Source organism: Macrotis lagotis, chromosome 4 (genome assembly GCF_037893015.1).
Source record: "Macrotis lagotis isolate mMagLag1 chromosome 4, bilby.v1.9.chrom.fasta, whole genome shotgun sequence".
In the NCBI taxonomy this organism is placed as follows: domain Eukaryota; kingdom Metazoa; phylum Chordata; class Mammalia; order Peramelemorphia; family Peramelidae; genus Macrotis; species Macrotis lagotis.
In genome coordinates, this window is record NC_133661.1 from 31003989 (window position 1) to 31026594 (window position 22606).

At 43.6% G+C, this 22606-nt stretch overlaps 2 protein-coding genes across 4 annotated transcripts in view; one reads left to right on the forward strand and one right to left on the reverse strand.

Moving 5' to 3' along the window:
* HK1 (hexokinase 1) overlaps positions 1-2958 on the forward strand; it is a 123096-nt gene extending 120138 nt beyond the window's left edge. For all 3 annotated transcript variants that reach the window (XM_074232426.1, XM_074232427.1, XM_074232428.1), the window contains 2 exons: positions 1296-1529; positions 2637-2958. In XM_074232426.1, the coding sequence (XP_074088527.1) occupies positions 1296-1529; positions 2637-2787 (385 nt within the window). In that variant the 3' untranslated portion in view covers positions 2788-2958. The remainder of the gene's footprint in view (positions 1-1295; positions 1530-2636) is intronic.
* Positions 2959-9311: 6353 nt separating this feature from the next.
* On the reverse strand, positions 9312-22606 carry TACR2 (tachykinin receptor 2). Its single transcript, XM_074232429.1, has 5 exons — positions 22215-22606; positions 18928-19119; positions 15672-15831; positions 14012-14208; positions 9312-9575 (listed from the first exon to the last, which is right to left on the reverse strand). Exons 1-5 carry the CDS (start codon positions 22604-22606, stop codon positions 9362-9364), a joined length of 1155 nt encoding a protein of 384 aa, XP_074088530.1. The 3' UTR covers positions 9312-9361.

A 22606-nucleotide genomic window follows, 5' to 3' on the forward strand; every position in this document is an offset into this window, starting at 1 on the left:
ACTGCTCTGGACTCTTCACTTACTCTAGGCAAGACTCACCCTTATTTGACTTCCCATTTTCCCCAACAAAAATATTTTACATCTTTGTACTTATTGCTTTTTCCCTGTTGAATTTAAACTTCCCATCCTTGAGAAAGTATTCATTTCAATTTTATTCTGTTCCCAGTGTTGAACCCAAAGAGTGAGATGGAGACCAGAATTTGATAAGTTTGGAGATCTTTATTATTTTCTAGGGACTGCCTGGGGATGGAGTACCCAAATCAGACAGCACCTGAGTGTTCAGGGGATAGGGTTTTTATAGTGTTTTGATGGGGGGGAGTACTGAGAGCAAGCAGGATACAGAAGCAAAGACAGCAGTTATATATATTGTCTTGTCATACTACTACAAACATATGTAAGCATATGGCTTAGTATAGATGGGGGCTAGATAGAGTAGGAAAAGGGTCGGGGTCTCTATGTTATGTCTGAACATATTTCCTGAGACAGGGAGTCACATATGCACGGGCTTCCCACAAGTTTGAAGGAGGGAAGTTTATTCTCTTATGGTTCTAGTTGCATCTGGGGAAGGGGAGGCAATCCTGGAATTTAACAGATACAGCAAGATAATTAGGCTAACAAGTTGTATATCCATGACCCCTTGGGTCCTATTCAGACTATTTTCAGACCCAAAGGCACCTAGCCAAAGTTATATTTCTAAGGAATTTCTCAGGGCCCAGAAGGATGTCAGGAACCCCTTTCTATACAGGAATTTCACAAACATTGATATTGTACTTCACCAGCAAATCAAAGGTGCTTAACAAAAGGAATGTTGTCTTGAATTTCCAGTCTTATAAGGGTATAAGGGTATTAAAAACATGAAAATATGGTATTAATAGTATCGAGAACTCACCTACCTCTAAGGTTTAATGTCTTTATGGTTGTTGATCAGGTCACTTCAGGGCCTCAGTTTCTTTTTCCTGTCAAAAGAAGGGGATTGAATGAGGTGGTCTCTGAGGTCCCTTTGGTTCTTGCTCTATCATGTAAGACATTCCCTAAGCTTCAGTTTCTTGATCTGCAAAATGAGGGAGCGAGGTCCTTTCCAGTTCAAAGTCCATGATCAATGCAAATGCTATAAAAAGAATCCTGGTTGCACAGAGGCCGACTTCAAGCTCAGATTTCTCCTGATCGCACGTGTAGGACACTTTCCACAGCTATTTCCTTGATTCTCAGTAGGAACTTCATGCACTCACTAGGAGAGCTTTGAGACCCAGGTGACTAGATGACTGACTGCCTCATCTTGCCTTGTCTTTCTGTAGTGATAGGCTAGCCCTGCTCCAGGTCCGAGCCATTCTACAGGACCTGGGCCTCAACAGCACCTGCGATGACAGTATCCTCGTCAAGATGGTCTGTGGGGTTGTGTCCAAGAGGGCTGCTCAGCTCTGTGGAGCCGGGATGGCAGCTGTGGTGGAAAAAATAAAAGAAAACAGGGGTCTGAAAACCCTGAATGTGACCGTAGGGGTCGATGGGACACTCTACAAACTGCATCCTCAGTAAGTCTTGGGCTTGACTTAAATTCCTAGGACGGAGAGCTCAGCCTCATCCATCCCTTCTTGTTATTGAGTCATTTCAGTCATGTCCAACTTTGGGACGCCATTTGGAATTTTCTTGGCAAAGAGACTGGAGTGGTTCACTATTTTCTTCTCTGGCCCATTTTATAGATGCCCCTACTGAGGCATCTTCTCATGACCATTTTTGTCAGCTTCTCACCCCTAAAGTGTCCTCCCCTTGAGGATTCCTATTTCTCTCAAGGGCAGTATCAACATTTCAGTCAAATTCAATAATATTTGGAAAGGCACATGCTTGATAAACAGTAGGGGCTTAATAAGTGTTTGCTCCCTCCCCTGGACATCTTTGGGTTCAGCTTTGACTAGTACTTCTTCACCTCTATCTTCAATTCATTTGCTGTATCCTTTAGATTCTATTTCCCCAACTTTCTCATTTCCTCCCCTTTCTCCTTATTCCTTCCTCTCCTCCCCTTTGTCCCACCCTCTACTTTTTCCCCCTTCCCCCCTCCCTCTTCTTATCCCCCTCCTCCCCTCCTTACTACCATTTCTTTTTCTTTTTTCTTTTTTTGTTTCCTTGCAAGGCAATGGAGTTAAGTGCCTTGCCCAAGGTCACAGACCTAGGTCATTATTAAGTGTCTGAGGCCAGATTTGAACTCAGGTCCTCCTGACTTCAGGGACCCATGCTCTATCCACTGGCCCACTTAGCTGCCCCTCGCTATCATTTCTATGCTGCTTTTCAGTTTTACAAAGTGCTCTCCTTAATGTCTTCTCATTTGATCCTCCCAACAACCACATCCCCTTAGTGTCAGAGGTTCTTTTTGAAACCAAGTCCCCTGGGGTCAAGTTGGTCTTAATGGTATGCCCCCTCTCCACCCACCCTTCATGGATCACAAGGAACCTCAGGTCAGCCTGCCCAACCCTTTATCTGACAGATGAAAAAACAGTCCCGGGAAACTAAGACAATTGGATTCAAACCCAAGACCTCAGGGTCCTTTGCCCTATAAAAGACATAGGAGATGGGGTTTCTACTGGCAGGGCCAATGAATGTTGCTGACATCTCCCTCCCCATCCCCCTCTTTTCCTCTCCTGTAGTTTCTCCAAGATCATGCATCAGACTGTCAAAGAGCTGGCGCCCGATTGCAACGTGAAATTTCTCCTCTCAGAAGATGGCAGTGGGAAGGGAGCGGCCCTCATTTCAGCCGTTGGGGTGAAGCTCCGGGATGGCAAGGGAAAGGCCAGTTAAGAGCCCCACCTGCTGCACCCCTGGACGAGCCCATGCCCCCTTCTCTCTCTCTTTCTCTCTCTCTGCACTCCTCCATCTTCCTTTCTTGGGTAGCCTGAACCGAACGCACACCAGACCCTGCCGATGTGTGGAGCCCTGTACCCTTCAAGATATAAAGGACTTGGGTGCAAAGTTGAGTGTGTGCTGTCGATAATATCTCTCCCCCCCCCAGGAGCCCCTGCCGCCTTCTCCCCTCCCCTGTCACTGGTCTGCATGTTTTCATTTCCATTGGGTGGTTCCATTTCCACACGTGAGTAAGTGAAGTCAATGCCTAATTTATATGGTCATCTAAGTTATTTATTGATTTGACATGAAAAGTTTCAGCCTCCTACTAGATGACTCCTCCGCTGCCCTGTATTATCTGTATTTCTGTATTATCACGGCAGCTTGTGCCTAGACACCCACTGCTGCCCCAAAGTTACCCAGAAACCAGAGGGCTCCTTCCGTCCTGGTAGTGAAAGCCAGCTGTCTCCCTTCCCAAGTAGAGTCCCTGTTGGGAAGGGGCTCTGCTGGGCTGTGCTGTGAGGGTCTGGTGATGACCCGCTGCATGTGATGGTCTAACCCCTTGTTGGTGTGTGTATGTGTGTGTGTGTGTGTAAATGTCTGTGTGTGTGTGCGTGTGTATCTCTTGGGGAGAGTCCAGAAGAGGCCTCACCTCAGATCTTCTCCCCAGTTCCCCGAAGGATCTCTCACCACCTGTCTATTGTCCTTAGTCTGCCTCATCGTTTCCATGGGCCGTGTCTTGTGTGACTCTAGACTTTGTACCATTCCAATAGTCAGAGCCTTGCTCGGGCTAATCATGGGTGTGGGAGGGGGGCTACTTTTCAAAGTTTGATCAAACCACAATGCCCTGTGGATTCCCGTGGCCTTTTGGGGGTTCTGGTTGTTTTTTGGGCATATATATATTATGTCCCTAAGTCCACCCTCATTCCCAGTCCTGCCCAAAAGGTTTGACTTGGTGTGCCTGTGTTGTCTAACCTTTGTGTTGTGTTGGTGAGAGTCCTTCTTTTTCTGTGTCTAATACTGTATCTCAGCACTTGTCCTGCCAACTCCCCTGTAGTATCCAGCCAGAGTGTCCCCCCTACTCCATCCCTGATGTGGGGTAACCATATGCTAGGGAATGAGCTGGAGAGTTTTTCTCACCAGACTCCTCACCTCCCTTAGCTGAGGCCCAGGGGAAGCCACATAAACTCCTAGGATAATGGAAATGAAGCTAGAAGGGACCCTGAAAGTGAACATGACTTGCCACAGGTCATACATCTCAGTCAGAGGTAGGATTTGAACCCAGTGTTCTTTACACTGGACCATGTAGAATTGGAGATGGGAGGACCTGGTTTGAATTTTATGAGGAGACAAATAACTGCTCTTCTTCCTGCCATGTCCAAACCAAGGCTCTCCTGTCCATCTTTGGCCCAACCTGGAAACATAAAGCTAAATACATTTTTTCTGCCCAATTATTCCCATCCAGAGACTAATGATCCTTTGAACCGCTGTGTACCCTGCCAGGACCAGGTGAAGTTGGCAGCTTCCTGTTTATGAATTACTCCCTCCCATGGGAGGAACTCACCTGGTCTCAACCCTCAACTCCACTCTGCCCCCAAGAGAGTCTCAAACCGTGGCTTCCTTGTCAGCCCAGCCACCATCTTGAATCCCCTCCCCCGTTTGTTCATGGATCCCGTGTCCACCTGTGTCTTGAGGCACTGTGATTGACTGAATGTTGTCTGCGCCGTGTTACTGCAGCTTTTGGTGTGTCTACCTTCAGGGACTGCATGCCCACTTGGTTAGGACAGGGAGGATGTCCTTCCATTTGTCGCATTGGCAGTGACCATGCCTGCGGCACAGTGATATTTGTGGAGAAAACAGACAACATCATTAAAATGTTTTGATGTCGGCTCAATGGTGTAGAATCATTCTTTCTGGAGAACCTCGGGAATGAAGGTGTGGTATCTCAGAAAGAGATTTCTTCATTGAACTAATGAAGGGCTCATGGTATCTGAAAACTGGGGTGGCTCATGTGAGTTGAAGGCCATAGTGCCAGGGGCAGGCAGGCTTCTAGGTAAATACAACTGATGTTTGATTGTCTCCTGAAAATCTTTCTACAGAGGATCCTTAAGTCAGTGCAGGTTGTGGGTGGGTTTCTAAACAAGACTCCTTGTTCTTGGCTTATTCATTGATATCTTTGGTGAATAATTGGGTTGAGCAGCAAGCCCCAGCAGAAATGAGCCACTTGACTGCCAAGGAAGCCATCCACCTTATCTCCACTGCCCAGATTCTCCTCACCAGAGCTCCAAAATCCCATGTCTGCCTTGCCTGAAGGATGTATGGGGGGGGGGGGGGGGAACCTTAGAGTTAGGGGATTTGCCCAGCTGCTGAAGACAGAATTTGAATTCAGATCTCAGCCCTTATCACATGAACCATTTTGATTAGAGACTGGGGGACAGCCTCAGTAGGGTTAACTATTCTTAGTGACTTAGTCAACTATGAATCTTAGGGAAAATCTAAACCAGACACCTCCCATTTTACAGATGAAAAAAACTGAGAGCTTTAGAGATTGAGAGACTTCCACCACATGATGTAGAATGCCATAGGCATTTTCTTGGCAGCAAATATCTATAGAAAGGGTCTAGAAAGAGAAGGAAATAGCAATCTATTGCATGTTAAGCTAAGCTAAGTGATTTACAAATATTACCTCCTCATTCATATGACTAACAGCATGTAAGAATCTACTTATGTTCTTTGAAAAAAAACCTACTTGAGTAGATCCAGGAGCAGGTTTGTCCAATAGGCCTTTCTAAACAGCAGATTTGCTCCCTATGTTGAGTTTTCCACATCCCAGGGTAGGGAAGGAGCACCACACAGCCCCATGAATAGAAAGCTGGCTTCAGAGACAAGGAGTCCTGGGTTCAAGTCTTGCCTCACTGCCTGGATGAGTGAGTCTAGACAAGTCACTGAATCTCTCTGGGTTATCGGAGCATTCCAATAATGGAAAATCATGAATTCCCTACTGCCAATTGTGTCAAACCTATAGAAAAACCAGGGGCCAAAAGTACAGGTTTGATACAAAGAAAATTAAAACCATAAAGAAATAAAGATCACTGGGGCTCATTTCTTGTCAAATCCAGAGCAGCTAAGGATAGCTCTCTTTCCCTCCCAATTTCTCTGGAAATATAGTGTGAAAAAGTAGAAAGAGCCTTAAGTTAGGACCTAAGAGCCCTCATTCAAGTCCAGGATTAACTTGCTCTGTGGTCTGGGTAGGTCACTCCACTTCTGGTCCTATCCTCTCATATTACTTGCATCACATAATTTTTTATGAATTACATTTTTTTTGCTTTTTTTTTTTGGCAAGGCAAATGGGGTTAAGTGACTTGCCCAAGGCACCACAGCTAGGTAATTATTAAGTGTCTGAGGCCAGGTTTGAACTCAGGTCTTCCTGCATCCAGGGCTGGTGCTCTATCCACTGCACCACCTAGCCTCCCCTAAAATTTTTAACATGAATCAATGTTTTTCCTTCCTCACTTTCCAAAATGCAAAAGAAAACCAAAGTCCTTGTTATAAAACAGTATAATCAAGCAAAATACTTTCATTATGCACTTTTCATACCTTATATTTATACATTTTAATTAAAAATTTTTTAAAGATTCATTTCTCTCTTCTTCCTTCTCCCTCCTCCACCCGACAAAACAAGAAAAATAACTTCCCCTATTTACAAACAGGAATGTCAAGGAAACACATTCCCAAACTGGCTATGTCCTAAACAATTATGCCTCATTCAGTTTGGAGTCCATCAGCTCTCATTTGGAGGTGAATATGACATGTCTCATCAAGAGACTCCTGGAATTGTGGTAGGTCACTGTGCTGGTTACAGTTGCCAAGTCATTCCCAGTTGGTCACTGTTACACTATCACTATCACTGTAGCAGTTGTTCTTCAGATTCTGCTCACTTCACTTTTGCATCAGTTCATATAAATCTTTCCAGCTTTTTTCTGAAACTATCTTTTTCATCATTTTGTATAGCACAGTATTTGTATAGCAGTAGTAGTTTTCCAGTTGCAATTTTATTTTATTTTTCCAATTACATGCAAAAGTACATTCATCCATTTGCAAATTTATGAGTTCCACATTTTCTACCACCCTCTTTTCTTCTCCCATTCCTCATGGCATTGAACAATCTGATAAAAATTATACATGTACAACTGTGTTTAACATATTTCCATATTAGTCATATTGTGAAAGAGCAATTAGAGCTAAGGAGAAAGGAAAAACCATGAAAAAAGAAAGGAAAGACAAAAGTTTAAAAAAAAAATGAACATAGTATGCTGTGCTCTGCACTTAGACCCACAGTTTTTTGGTCTGGATCTGGATGTCATTGTCCATAGCAGGTTTCTCAGGTTGTCTTTGATCTCTGAACTGCTGAGAGGAGTTGTGTTCATCCTAGTTAATCATTTCACAATGTTGCTGTTGTACAATGTTCTTTCGCACCTGCTCATCTCATTCAGCATCAGTTCATGCAAATCTTTTTATGCTTCTCTAAAGTCCAACTACTCCTGATTTCTTACAGAACTTCATAACATTCATATACCATAACTTGTTCTGTCTATCCCCAATTGACAGGCATTCCTCAATTTCCAATTCTTTGCCATTACAAAAAGAGCTGCTATAAATATTTCTGAACGTGAGACTTTTCCCATTTTTTATGATTTCTTTGGGATATAGGCCAAATATTGGAATTACTGTATCAAAGGCTATGAATGGTTTTATTGTATAGCATTTAGTATACCATGAACCATAACTTGTTCCCCATTGATGACGTGCATTTATTTTTACCCTTACTAGATTGTAAGCTCCTGTAGGTCAGAAGCCATGTCTTGTTTCTTTTTCCATCTGAGCAGAGACTTCTTAGGATTCAGAACTAGAAGAAACCTTAGATATCATCCAGTTCAACTTCCTCATTGTACAGAAAGGGAAAACAAGCTCAGAGAGGTGAAATGATTCAGTCAAAGTCACACAGCAAATAAATAGCAGAACCCTACTACACCCCTTATTTAGCATACAAGGTTATTATGACATTTCAGATACTTTTAGAGAAGTGAAAGTCCTTGATTACCTCAAGGGGAGAGACCATTATTGAATGCGTGGTTAAGGAGGGGTTCTTGCCTTTGAAGCATCTTACTCCCACCCATGCATTGGGTCCTGGATGTTAAGTCTTTCCTTCTTCTAAAAGTACAGCATCACTGGCTTAGACCTGCGAAGGACCTCACTAGTCCACCCCCCTTCATTGTACAGAGGACAAGACTGAGTCTAAGACAAGTAGATTGACTTTTATTCCAGGTCACACAGGTCATGTGAGAGAGGGGTTTCAACCCAGATATTCTTATGGGCACATTTTTCATTATTTTCCACTTTGAGTATTCTTGTCCAAAGTGATGGGAGCCTCACAGACGTGATGGGAGCCTCATAGACATGGAGTCACATATGACTCAGGGTTATCTCAATAAAGTTGCCACAATGCTATCTAATCAAAGATACAACTATCCCTGGGAAGGGTGTTAAGCTGTTTTCTGGGGTTGAGCTAGATGACGGCTCACTCACAGAAGTATGGATCCTTTTTTCATACATCTTTACTGTCTTCAAGGTGTTAGTTAAAAATTATTTATTTGGCATTTTATTTTCCCAATTACATGTAAAAAATTTCAAATTCATTAAAAAAATTTTTTCTTTAGATTTTGCAAGGCAGTGGGTTAAGTGGCTTGCCCAAGGCCACACGGCTAGGTAATTATTAAGTGTCTGAGGTCAGATTTGAACCCAGGTACTCCTGACTCCAAGGCCAGTGCTCTATCCACTGCGCCACCTAGCCTCCCCCATTTTAAAAATTTTGAGTTTCAAATTCTCTCTTTCCCTCCACTTTGAGAAGGCAAGTAACTTGATAAAGTCATGTAAAACATATTTACATATTAGTCATGTTATAAAAAAGAAAACACAAACAAAAAACCCAAGAAAAATAAAATAAAAAATTTGTTTCAATCTGTATTAGGATTCCATCTGGTCTTTGGGGATGGCAGTTTTCATCATGAGTCCTCCAACATCGTCTTGAATCGTTGCGTTGCTGAGAATAGCTATGTCATTCACAATTAATCATCTTACAATATTGTTCTTACTTTGTGTAGTATTAGGAGAGTACTTTGTTAAAAATTAAAGTGACATACAAAAATGAAAAATAATATATAAAGTGATACGATTAATCAGTTGATACACTCTGGTTTGGTTTTGGTGATTTTTTTTTGTTTGCAATGAACACAAACTCAGTTTTAAAGAATTCTGATTTTATAGAATTGAACTAGGAAGCACCTTAGAGAAAAATTATCCGCTACTCAGGGACAGACTATTTCTTGCTTTCCATCAGACAGTTAAGGATTGACTTTCCAAACTAGTTATTGCTGCTTCCAAGCAAGGAGTTGGAGTGGGAATGGCAGGGGTCGGGGTAAGGCAGAAGGGATTCCATTTGTGACTCCAGCTAAACAGGAGGAAGTGATGGCCATTAGAATCTGTTGGGAAGCTGGTACCTAAGGTCTCCCTCCTGATCCTTGGGAGTTTCTGGGAAAGATGATTTTCTGACAGAGAGTAACATTTTGGTGTGGTTTTTATGGATGGTCATCAACAGCGACTGGCTCTGAAAAAGTTTTAGCTTGTCTTCATCAGGTGGGGTGACCCAGGGGCAGCAGCGAAAGGCAAGTCGGAAGCCAGAGCGAAACCTAGGGAATGCAATGTTTTTATGAATTCAGATTCAGGTTAAGGGAGACTGACAAAAAGAGCAGAGGGAACATAAATCCATCTGCTCCCATCAATGCTTCATCAGTGCCCAAAAATGACCCTGGCTTTGCCAGCTGAGAGCCAAGTTGGAGCCCTGTATATACCAAGATGAAAAGCGTTCAGGTACTGACTGGATGATAGATTGTACCTGCCATCTCATAGCCCACCTAGTTTAGCACAGTGCCTGCTACTTATTAGGGACTTAATGAATTCATTGACTGACTGACTAGCCTAGCTTAGAAAGATCCAACATCTCAGCCACCAGGTAATGAATCCTTTGGCAGCAATGACACATGAAACAGATAAAAATCCAAAATAGCCTCCATTCTCACCTAGCACCCTTTTTGCTTTTCATGGCAGATTGTTTATAAATATTGCCCATTGGTGCTCTAAATGTGAGATCTTTGTTAAGTGATCTGGAAGTTGACATGTTACTATCATGAGAATGGAACCACATGGATGTTGACATTCATGCTAAAATGAAGCCAGGGACAACATGAAGAAGCTGCTAATGGATGGAAGAATGGCTTTCAAGTTCCCCTGGGAGAGGTCAATTAAAGGAGCTCACAGGATTGCTTTCACCATATGCCCAATAGCCCCAGGAAGAAGCATCATTTCACATGATGGTTGATTCATGGTGAATGTCAGCAAAAAGACCACCATGAAGATAATTGCAGCTGATGCTAAAGAGAATGAAGATGGAGAACTAATCTATTAAAAATATGACAACATCAAGCCAAGTGAACATATAACTTGGTTCAAAAACTTATGGAGGGACTAAAAATAAACTAGAAAGTTGAGTTCTAGATTTTGTTTTTTGGTACTAAATCTGTCATTTCTTTGAGAATGGGGAACTCCTATTAGTACAGATGGGCACCTTCTCTGTTCCTTCTAGGGTACCTTAGGATACTATTAAAAGGTTAAGTGACTTTCTCACGCAAGGCAGGAATCAAACCCAGGTCTTCTCAATCTAGGGATTTCTGTCTACCACACAGATTAATGATAAATGAGGTCAAAGGCTTATATCTTATTCAGAAACCTTTCCTCAGTTTCCTCACCTTTAAGACAATAAAATCTACAAAACTTGCCTGTAGGTATATAGTGAATTCTATTGTCATGGAATCAGAGATACAGTAAGCTCTGAGCATCTCTCCCCAAAAAGAAACTGAATCAAAAGGAAAAATATCTCAATAGACAGAAAAAAAACTGATTGTGAAGGGAAAATGATTTCCAAAGCATTTGTCTGTAATCAAACCATCAATTAGTAAGAGTAACAATCAAAACTGGCATGAAATTGGAAAAATGAATGGCATTACATACAATTACAACAGATCCAGCTCAATCTACTGACTCTGAAATGGAAAAAAAATTGAAAACATTGATTTTGACTATCACCATTTTTTTTTAGTTTTTTTTTGCAAGGCAAAGGGGTTAAGTGGCTTGCCCATATCACCATTTCTTAAGATAAGTTTAACTGATATAAAACAATTGCCACAAGGAGAAGGCCAGACCAGCCCAGAAACTTCCTAAGTAGCAAATCTTTTATTTTCCTGTCAGCCAGAAAGACCTGGCAATCAAGGACAAGAATGGTTTAATATGTAAAATTATTTATAAAATGGAAGATAGTGGAAGATCATAAATGGTATCAACTTCTGAAGTAGCAAAAGACAACAGAAAAGGATAAAAATCTGTAGGAATTTGGGAGAGAACTCAGCCAGATCACCCCTCAAATAGTTGTGGATGAGATAGATGAATAGACAGCAAATACATACAAAATTCAGTTTTGATGGGTCATTGTTTCTGCAGTGATCCATTTTCAATATCCACATGATTTATAATATCTGGAGAAGAAATACAAGAGAGTATCTGGACCTAATTCATGTATACTCAAGAGAAATCTGTAGATAATAAGATTTGGAAGGCAGTAGAAGATTGAGTTTTAAGATATTTGAGGGGGAAAATTCCCCAAAAACTATTCCCCAAAAATTATCAAGAAGGAAATACATCTACTTTCTCAAAATATATCGTCCTGGTATTCCACACAGCTAACATTAAATTGATGAAGAATGGCCAGATTATAACAATCGACTAGGAAGTCCATTAAGTTCTTCCATCAGGATGCAGATCTGAGACAGATGCTATAAATTTATGATGAGTCAGAGCCAGAAGGAAAGCAGATTGGCTTGCACTGTGCCTTCAGGGTTCCCCAGTTGTTGTCTAATACAAATCCATGTTTTGAGCATTAGCATTCTCCGGGTGACACTGCGTAGTTTTGAATTACAGACTATCACAGCCCCTGAACGATCAAAATTGTAGTTGGCTAGAGAATTAGTTGGGGGTCAGAATCCCAATCTTGTGATGTATCTGTGTGAACTCTTTCTCATAAATGGTTTCATTTCTGAATCTGATGCTAATGTAGCCCTTCAGGCCATCACTGTGATTATCTTAGGAGATAGTAATAGGTAACATGTTATATAATACTTTACAAATATTATATCATTTGATGCTCACAACAACTCTATGAGGTAGGTACCCCCATTTTAGAGGTGAAAGTGAGGTTGAGGTTTTAAGTGTTTAAGTGACTAGTCCAGGGTCACACAGCTAATTAGTATGAATTTGAATTCAAGACTGGCATTCTATTCATTGCTGGGGAAATACTTTTACAATGGCAATATGCTCCATAAATGTAAGGCATTACTCAAATGGAAAAGACAAATTCAGGCTTGTTAAAGAAAAACCTGTTAAGGACTTGGAGCTATCAAAAGGGGAATGAGTTGCCTCAAGGGGTGATGGGGTCCCCATTACTGGAGATCTTCAAGGATACACTGGGTATCCAACGACTTCACAGGAGGGTGGAGGAGAAGCACCTTGTATGACTGGGGGTTGGATGGATGGACATTGCAGCTGCTAAATGGGAATGGGGAGGCTGCAGGAGGGAATGGTGCAAGTGGAAAGAATACTGGACATGGAAGAAGAGAATCTGCTTCATGATTTGTCTGAAGGAAAATGAATGATTCAGAGACACAGAGAGACTCCCCAGTGTCTAGAAAGGCTAGAAGCTGACTCATCACTGGGTCGTCCTTCCTCAAACTTGGTGGGGGGATGAGTAAGGTTGCCAGACCTCATTTGTGCATCTCAGGGACTGTCCCTTCAGAGCTCAGCATCAGCTGAACTTGACCACAGAAGAGCTTTCTATAAAGTCGTTAACACTATGTAGAGACCATATTCTCTTTTTCTTTTGTTCCCCACACTCTGCCTCCCTCTCCTTCCCAACATATGGCTCCCAGGGAGTACTCTGCCAGTTCTGTTGACTGTGTCCCCAAGGACTGGGAGATGCCCAAGGACCCTCACAGCTCTAGAGTTTGATGAAGAAGTAGACCTGGGAAGCTAACAGTGATGAGGCCAATTGTTCTAGAGCCAGGAATTCCTTCTGGGGAAGTGCGTGCACACGCACACACACGTCTGTATATGAAAATACACATGTGTGCACACACATGTATGTATTCATGTGTATACACATGCATAGACATGCGTACCTATACTTGTCAGGTAAGATAGAGAGGGCTCAGCCTAGGGTGCCCCCTTTGGTTGACTCCAAAGAAGAGACAAGAAAATGCCTCCCCTTGGGGCATCAATCTAGCATGAGATGGGACTTTAGAGGACATTGATTCCAACCTCCTCGCATTAGAGATGAGAAAATAGAACTCATTGGCACAAGGACAGTAAGTGACAGAGGATGGGATTGGAATCCAGGCCCCCTTGACTCCAAATTCATTGCTTATTCCCCTTTATCAGTAGAATATTTATCTCCCCTCTCTGTTCTTTACAGAATTGGAGGATTATGGATATAGAATCTTGGGGCAGCTAGGGCACCATCCCTGGAATCAGAAGGAACTGTGTTTAAATCCAGCCTCAGATACTTGACACTTCCTACCTATGTGACCTTGGACAAGTCACTTAACCCCAATTGCCTTGCAAAAAAAACCCCACAAAAAAATCTTCACCCCAAAGAATGGCTCACTGGGATACATTCTGAAATAAAAGTGATGATGCTGTGAAAAAAGATGAATAAAAGTTAAATATTGTTTTAAAAAAACCTGCTGGAGTCAGAGTAAAGAGAGATCTAGAAGTGAATCTTGATACTGTGTGACTATGGTTGGATCACTCTGCCTCTGCCTCAATTTCCTTCATCTGTAAAATGCATGTGATACTTATAGCCCCTATAATAATTATCTCACTGGGTAGTTATAAGGGTCAAATGAGACAATGTATGCAAAGCACTGTTGACTATTAATTATCATTATTGTTATTATCATAATCATTATGGTAGAGGGCCTCAAAGATCAAGCAGAAGACCTCGAGTCTGTGGGAGACTCACCTTTGGTTGAGGCAGCAGTAGATGATGGGGTTGTACATGGTGGAGCTCATGGCAAGCCAGAAGAGGGCCAGGTAGACCTGCTGGATAAACTTGTGGCAATAGATATCCTGGTAGAAGGTGCCCAGGATGAAGTAGAGGTGATAGGGCAGCCAGCAGATGGCGAAAGTCACCACCACCACCACCATGGTCTTCACAAACTGTTGGGAGGAGGAAGAAAGAGCCTGGAGTCACTGGGCTAGCCAATATTGGAAGTTGCTTTAGTGTTCTGGAAAATACAAGGGTCTGAGAATATTTGGCTCCTACCCTCAGGGAGCTTCTACTCTGTCTGGAGGGACAGGGCATTGCATTTACCCACAAAGAACCATAGAACAGTTCCAGGGCATTCTGGGGAAGACCAGAGACAAGGCATACCCAATGGGTCCCCAATGGCTCTCTCCAAGGATTAGGCTGGTTCTTTGGTCCCTGAGCATAGGGACAAAGGGGGTGGGTCCAACTTCCTTTGAACATGGCAGTAGTCTTACAGCAGAAGCTGAGGACCACCCATAAGGTATATCTATTGGGGGATTCCTTTTATATATGGGTTAGACTGTTACCACTAAGACCCCATCTAAACCCCCAAATCCTGAGATTCTGTGACACCCACAGTGTGTTTGTGACTCCCTGATTCTACAAGTTATAGGATTCTACATACAATAGGCGTCTAGCAAATACTTGTTGAATGGGGTAGCACAGATTGTAGACACTAAACTTGGTGGGGGAGGTAGTGGTTGAGAGAGGGGTTGTCCCGGCTGAGATAGAGCTCATCAGAGCCCCCATGGTGGCTGAGAAAGGACTTGAGACACAGAATCAAGGGGCCTTATGTCTTCAGGCAAGGGTTCAAACAACTAATAAGTACTTGAGGCTGGATTTGAACTCAGGTCTTCCTGACTCTAGGCCTGGTACTCTATCCACTCAGTCATCTAACTGACTGGCTGGTATATAGTAGGTGTTTAATAAATGCTGGTTAAAGAGTGCCAAGGAGGGGCAGCTGGGTTGCACAGTGAATAGAACACATCCCTGGAGTCAGGAGGACCTGAGTTCAAATGTGACCTCAGACACTTAATAATTACCTAGCTGTGTGATCTTGGGCAAGTCACTTAACCCCATTGCCTTACAAAAATAAAAAAAAAGAGTGCCAAGGAAAATGAATCTCCTTGCAGTCAAGCTAGTGAAGGCCTCTCAGAACTTGTCCAGCAGTCCTTGGATGATAAGCCACAGGTTTACAAAGTCCAAACCTTAGGATATTCCAGCTTGGCATCAGAGCTAATGAAGGTCATATTCTGTTGGCCTAGCCTCAAGAACCCAAGGTTACCTCTGGACTACTCCGAAGTCATTTAAGTAAGAAAAGTCTCAGCCCTAGAGTTTCCAAATCTACTTTTGATGCCTCTTACCTGTAAGAAAGTAACTTGGGCAACACATTTAATCTCACAGGCCTCAGTTTCCTCCTCTGTAAAGTGAGGGGGTTGGATTCTAAGGTCCCCCCTGTCTTCTCTATAATCCTGACCCCAGTGGAGGGTCAAGCATAAAGAGCTATGAGCAGGGAAGAATCTGTGCAGACCCTATGTATTCTTAGGGCAGACCAGAACAGCTTGTGTTCGGGCATCAGGAAGCCTTGTCTCACCCTCTTTTTGGCCGCAATGTGTCTTGGTCTCTGCTGAACCCCCACTGGCTGATTTCCAGGGACGACCTGTCTCCAGAGGGTGACACCCATGATGCTGTATGTGACAAACATCACTGCCAGCGGCAAGAAATAAGTTAGGATGATCACGGTGAGATGGTACCTGGGGAGGGAACAGGAAAGAGGGCTGGGGTCGCAAGGTCCAAGGGTGGCATATCGCCTCAGCCCCCCGCAGAATTCAAGGACCCTTGAGCTGGATGAGGGTCCACCCTGCCCCTGACTGAGAGTCCCCCTCTCTGCACCCTGGCCTTTCCAGCCTTCTTACACTATTCTCCACACACTGCCCTCCTTCTGTACCATCTCCAGCCTCCAAACCTTTAACTTGACTGTGTCCCCTATCCTGGAATGTACTTTCTCACCTGCCTCCCCTGTTTCCCTGACTTTCTTCAAGCCTCAGCTTAAATTCTGAGAATGCCTTTTTCTTTCTTTGTGTCCTTGTTGCTTAGAACACTGACTGACATTGGAAACTCTTGATAACATTTGTTAACTTGACTTGCCTAGGAGAGATGAAAGCCTCTGGCCCTGGGGTCTGCTGGCCTGACCTGCCAGAGAACCTAGTTACCTCCGCCCCAACCTCTTCACGTGGGCCTCCAGGGGGCTGTTTCAGAGGACACAATTACCATGAACTCAGGAAATGCAAAAAGAGGCAGATTTGTTGCTGCCGTTTCCACTTACCTTATAATACCTGTGATAGCGGCCTATGTGACTTAGCTGGCTATAGCCCTCACACTATGCTCGAGAGGGCATCACCCCCACCTCATTTTACAGATGAGGATGCTGAGGCTCAGAAAGAGACCTCATTGGCTAGAAGGGATCTTAGACATCATTCTCTCTAATATTCTCCTATTACATATAAAGAAACTGAGGCCCAGAGAGGGCAAGAGACTTACCCAAGATGATATAGTGAGGAACAGAATCAGGCTTAGATCATGGAGGCAAGATTCAAATCCAGATCTTGTGCTTCTCTTGCAAATCCACACCCTTTTTAATAACCCCAGGTGGGGGCCTGGCAAGGTAGCCCCGTCTCCACTGTGTCTGCCCTGCCCTGCATCCCCATGCCTCATCTCTTCCAGCTCTCTGGCTGATGGGGGATGTCTGGGGAGGGCAGGTAGCCAATGAGTAAAGAAACTCTGCCCTCTGGGGACCAGAGTGAGATGCAAGAGGCCAGATCCCAGAGCTTCAGGCTGTGAATGAACTTCGCAGACCCCTGATACCTGAGCAGAAATTCCTCTGTAGCATCTTCATAGAGGTGGAAGACAGTGAAGGAAAGTGGAAAGGGAGGAGGCCCTGGCTCCACTCTAGGCTCTACTCGTGCGACCTCGGACCAGGCATCACTGCCCGGACCTCAGGTTTCTCATCTGTACAAGGAGACAACTGGACAAGATGGTCTGTGACCTCCCTCTTGGCCCTACATGGCCACCCGACCTCTTGAATGCATCCAGTGAGAAGACTCGCTGCCTCCTGAAGCCAACTGGACTTTTGTTTAGCCCTCACTTTTAACAAGGTTTTATTTGCAGGAGGCAACTTCTCTACAACTTCCAGCATGACTCTTCCCCCAACTCCTGTTCCCTATGGCAGCCTTCAGATCCATGGAGACAACTCTCCTGTCCTCCACACCTCCCCTCCATCCTTGCTGCCCCAGTCCTCTTTTATATAGGTTCAATATTCCCATGTCCTGCTCATGGAAGGAAAAATCCCCTTTGTCCATTTTACACTTTCCTGAGACATGTGACTCCCAATCTATAGCAAGCAACCCTTGTTCGCTCTAATTGGATTTTAAATTTTTGCTTGGTTTTCTCTTCCCTATTTGATTATAAACTGTGTGAGGGCAAAGACTCTGGCTTTCTGGTGACAAGTCTCTAACACAGGCCTTGGCTCCCAGGGGACAGTCAGGAAAGGTCTGGACAAAGGGATTCATATCTTGGATAAACCCCTCATTCAGGGCCAAGCATGCTAATGACCCAGGAGCAGTTAGGAATAAATAGCAGGTCATCACAATGAAAAGGTCAATCAAATAATAAATGAGTTGAATATGCATCTATCAGGTACCTGTTCTAGGTGATAGGGATCGAGAAAATGAAACAGTCCTGTCCTCAGGGAGCTTACATTCTATTGTTAGATATCACTTCACATCCAAAATAAACATAAGTTGTCATATGTCTGAATCATGGCTAGGTGGGGAGCTCAAAATGAAGGTGGCATGGAGCAGCTAGGCGACACAGTGGATAGAGCACCAGCCCTCGAGTCAGAAGGATCTGAGTTCAAATCCAGCCTCAGAAACTTAATTGCCTAATGTGTGACCTTGGGCAAGTTATCCGTAACCCTATTGCCTTAAGTAAATACATTAAATGGGGATGATGATAACCTTGATGGACTTGCTCATCCCTTCAGTGCAACAACCAGGGACGATTTGGGGCTCTCTGCAATGAAGAACACTATCTGTATCCAGAGAAAGAATTGTGGAGTTTGAACAAAGACCAAAGACTATTACTGTTAAATTAGGGGAAAAAAAAACATTATCTTATTATATAATTTTACTATCTCATACTTTATTTTTTTTTCCTTAAGGATATGATTTCTCTGTCTTCACATTCAACTGAGATCAATGTATACCATGGAACCAATGTAAATACTAAGAGAATGCCTTGTGTGGGGGATGGGGGAGGGAGGCAAGAATGGGAGGAAAAAGTGTAAAACTCAAAATAAAAAAAATATATTTTTTTAGGTTTTTGAAAGGCAAACGAGGTTAAGTGGCTTGCCCAAGGCCACACAGCTAGGTAATTATTAAGTGTCTGAGACCGGATTTGAACCCAGGTACTCCTGACTCCAGGGCTAGTGTTTTATCCACTGTGCCACCTAGCTGCCCAGTAAAATATTTCTTTAAAAAAATACATTAAAAAAGAAGGCGGCATCCACTAAAAGAAACTAGGGATTCTAAGAGAGAGAAATGGATAGTCCATTCCTGGGTACGGACCTGGAGATGGAAGGTTGTGGGTGAGGAATGACCATGAGTGCCATTTTGGTTCCCATTAGGTGTGTGACTGGAAGTGATAGGCTGGAAAGGCAAGTTAGAGCCAGGTTGTGAAGGGTTTTAAGGGTCAAACAGAGACATTTGCACTCAATTCTGGAAACGTGAGGGATGCTGTTCTGAGGTGATACATCTAGAGCCTCCCCAATCCATCCAGTCCCCCATCCTTACATGAGATGCTTGACTTTGCCGTCCTCCGGCCAATCCACAATGCACTTGGTGACCCCCTCATCCACAGTGACCGTAGAGTAGAAAAACTGAGGGAAGGCCAATCCAGAGGCTACCAGCCAGATGGCCCCAATGATGACCTTGGTGCTGAGGGTCGACAGCCGGGGCTGGAAGGGATGGATGATGGCCATGTACCTACAGAAGAAGGAGGCATCATGGAAACCCATGGGTGAGTGGTGGGTATTTTCTTTGTAGCCCTGGTTTTTATGGGAAGTTCCCCATTCCTCCCCACCACCTTTGACCACAATATCTCTCCTACACACAGTCCTTTTTTCCTGAGGAAAGGGATAAGGAGTGGGGATGAGAGCTTAGAGATCCCCCAATTCATCTGATAGGAGAGGAAACTCAGAGACTTGTTACTCAGAGACTCCCATCCATTCTTTTCCCTATCTTTGTCTTCTCCATTTTTCCCATTTCCTTGATCTCAGTTGGCTATAGACTAGAGGATAGCTAGGTAGATCTCTGGGCCTAGATGGAGGAAAAACCTGAGTTCAAATCCAACCTCAGACACCTCCTGTGTGATCCTGGGCAACTCACTTTACCTGGTTTTGCTCAGTTTCCTCATCTACAAAATGAGATGGCAATGGCAAACCACTCCAGTGTCTTTGCCAAGAAATTCCCACATGGGATTAGGAAGCATCAAACATTACTGAAAATGAATGAACAACCACAACAAAAATCCAGTGAGATAAAAATGATGAAAAGCCCTTAAAGTTGAACTCCTTCCCAGGATTGTTTGCCTTTTCAAACAAATCTTTGTTTTCATAAGGGTATTCCACAGCCATAAAAAGCCCACCACACCAGACCCAAAGGAATTATTATTTTAATGGTGACGTTTCAGATGCTAGTTGAGGAAATGTGAGGGCCCTTCACTAAACTCTTCATTTGACATATTAAGAAACTGAAGCCCAGAGTGGGCAGTGACTTGCCCAAGGCATTGGCTACCTAGACTCAGGAAGACCTGAGTTCAAATCCAGCCTTAGATACTTACTAGTTGTGTGACCCTGAACAAGTCACTAAACCCCTCTGGGTCTCAGTATACCTATAAAATGAGGGAGCCTCTAAGGTCTTTTTTTGGCTCTTGATGAGTTAGTTAGATCAGTAGTAGAACCCCAGGCCTAGAGTCAAGAAGACCTGAGTTCAAATTTGACCTCAGGTATTTAATCTCTGTGTGACTCAAAGGAAGACATTTAACTTTTCTGTCTGTTCTCAACTGTAAAATGAGAAGCATAAGAATCATAATAGAATCATCTCCTAGGGTTGTGGTAAGGATCAAACGAGATAAAACTGACAAGTGATTAGCCACATAGTAGATACTTAAATGGCTTTGAACTTTGAATTCTTTCCTTTTGCTCACTCTTTCAAATTTTACCAGTCCTTATTAAACCTTATCAGAAAAGAAGGAAGGAATTTCACTGTTTCTGGCTAAGCTGAGAAGAGGTGGCTAATGGACAGTGTCTTAGCGCTACCCCCCCCCCCCCATCACAACTGCGTTGCAACAGGATCCTTCAGTGATTTAAACCCACTCCCCTCACTCCCCAACACAACTCCACAAGCCCCAGGCTTCTGAGGCAACACTTGGAAGGCAAGTTCTGTGGGCTTTGGGAGGAAGAGAATTAGCAAGGCCTAGATGAAAAGCATTATAGGCATTGTAGCAGAAAGGGACCTTAGGGATCATCCATTCCAATCTCCCACACGGATGGGTTCAGGGAAGGGAGATAAATGACTTGCCCGAGGTTATGCTCCTAGTAAATAGACAAGCAGAATTTGAAACCAAGACCTTTTTTCCCCTTTTCTGTGAGGCAATGGGATTTAAGTGACTTGTCTAAGGTCACACAGCTAGTAGGTATCATGTGTCTGAGACCACATTTGAACTCAGGTCCTGCTCTATGCACTACATCACCTAGCTGCCCTTAAAATGCCCCCAAAGAAGGGCTCTTAGAGGAGAGGCAGCTGTGAAGAGTTTCTACCTGTTTCTATAACCCAGGCCCTTTCACTTCCCACGAGACTCTACATCAACACTAAGGGCTGAGAATCATGGACTCATATATTCAAAATGGGAAGAACCCTTAGAGATCAATTAGTTTAAAACTCTCATTTTAACTGGTGGGGAAACTGAGACACAACAAGGGGAGAAGTGACTTGCCCAAGGGCTCACAGGTCATAGCAGTACATCTGGGTTCTGACCAAGGCCTCTGCCTCTGAATGCAAATCTGTCCCCCAGGCTTCCCCAGAGCTCAGACTCATTCTGATAGCTCAGGAGAGATTATAAACCAATAAAAGCCTGGCTAGTGTTTGGACCCCATTCAGGTCCCCTTCTGCAGTCTTCAGGAAGGAGCAAAGAATCACAGATTTAGAAGAGAAAGGGATCTGAGAGATCATTAATCCAACCTCTTCATTTTGAAAACAAGAAAACTGAGGCAGCAAAAGGTTAAATGATTTGTCTAGGGTCAATCAATGAATAAGCATTAATAAGCACCTACTATCTCCTAAGCCCTGGGGAGAGAAAGAATGAAACATTCCTTACTTTTAGGAAGCTCATATTGTAATGGGTAAGATAAATATATTTCAGCTAAGGAAACTGAGACTGAGAGAAGTCAAGGGATTTACTCAGGATCACACACCTAGTAAATGCCTAAATCAGGGTTTGAACTCAGGTTCAAGTCCAATAATCTATCCACTCTCCTATTTGAATGCCTACTTTTTATCAGTAGCAACAGTATAAGGGTAGAGGAAAGAAAATATTTACTTAGAATGATGAGTCCACTGATAGAGAGTGGGGGGGGGTAGAAGAGCAACCTAGGAAATTATAAAATTCTTAAGTTGCTAAAGGGAGAAATAGTTCCCATGAAATAAGATGGTTGCCTCAGGAGCAAGACGGAAGGGGGGAAGCACCTTCTAAATTTCTCACCCTGGGAGAAAGCCCTGATCACCCGACCTTAGTTATAACTCTATTTTTTTTAGGTGTTTTTTTTTTTGTAAGGCAAATTGGGGTAAGTGGCTTGTCCAAGGCCACACAGCTAGGCAATCACTAAGTGTCTGAGACAAGACCTGAACCCAGGCACTCCTGACTCCAGGGCCGGTGCTCTATCCACTACGCCACCCAGCCACCCCCAGTTATAGCTCTATTAATCAAACATGCACAATCCACTGCTATGGACTTCTTGTCCCTCATATCCTTAACTTCAAGCAGCCCCCAGTCCCCTTCCCCGCAATTCCTCATCACTTGCCTGTCCACAGCAATAGCCATCATGGAGTAAATGCTCACAAACATCGCCACGACAGGGAAGAAATTCTGGGAGTGGCAGAAGGCTCGGCCAAAGTACCAGATATTGTGACTGGCATAGACAAAGTTGAAGGCAACGTTGAAGGTGGCCATGAAGGTGTCAGCCAGTGCCAGGTTAAGGATGAAATAGTTAATCACCGTCCGCATCCTCTTGTGGGCCAGGATGATCCAGATGACAGTGACATTGCCCGTGATGGCCACCAGTATCAGGAAGAGGTAAGCCACAGCCCAGAGGGCAAGCTGCCATCCAGGCAGGGAAAACGCTGTGATGCCAGTGGTGTTGCTCTCAGAGGCAGAGGAGGTATTTCCATCACTATAGAGGATACATTCAACCAT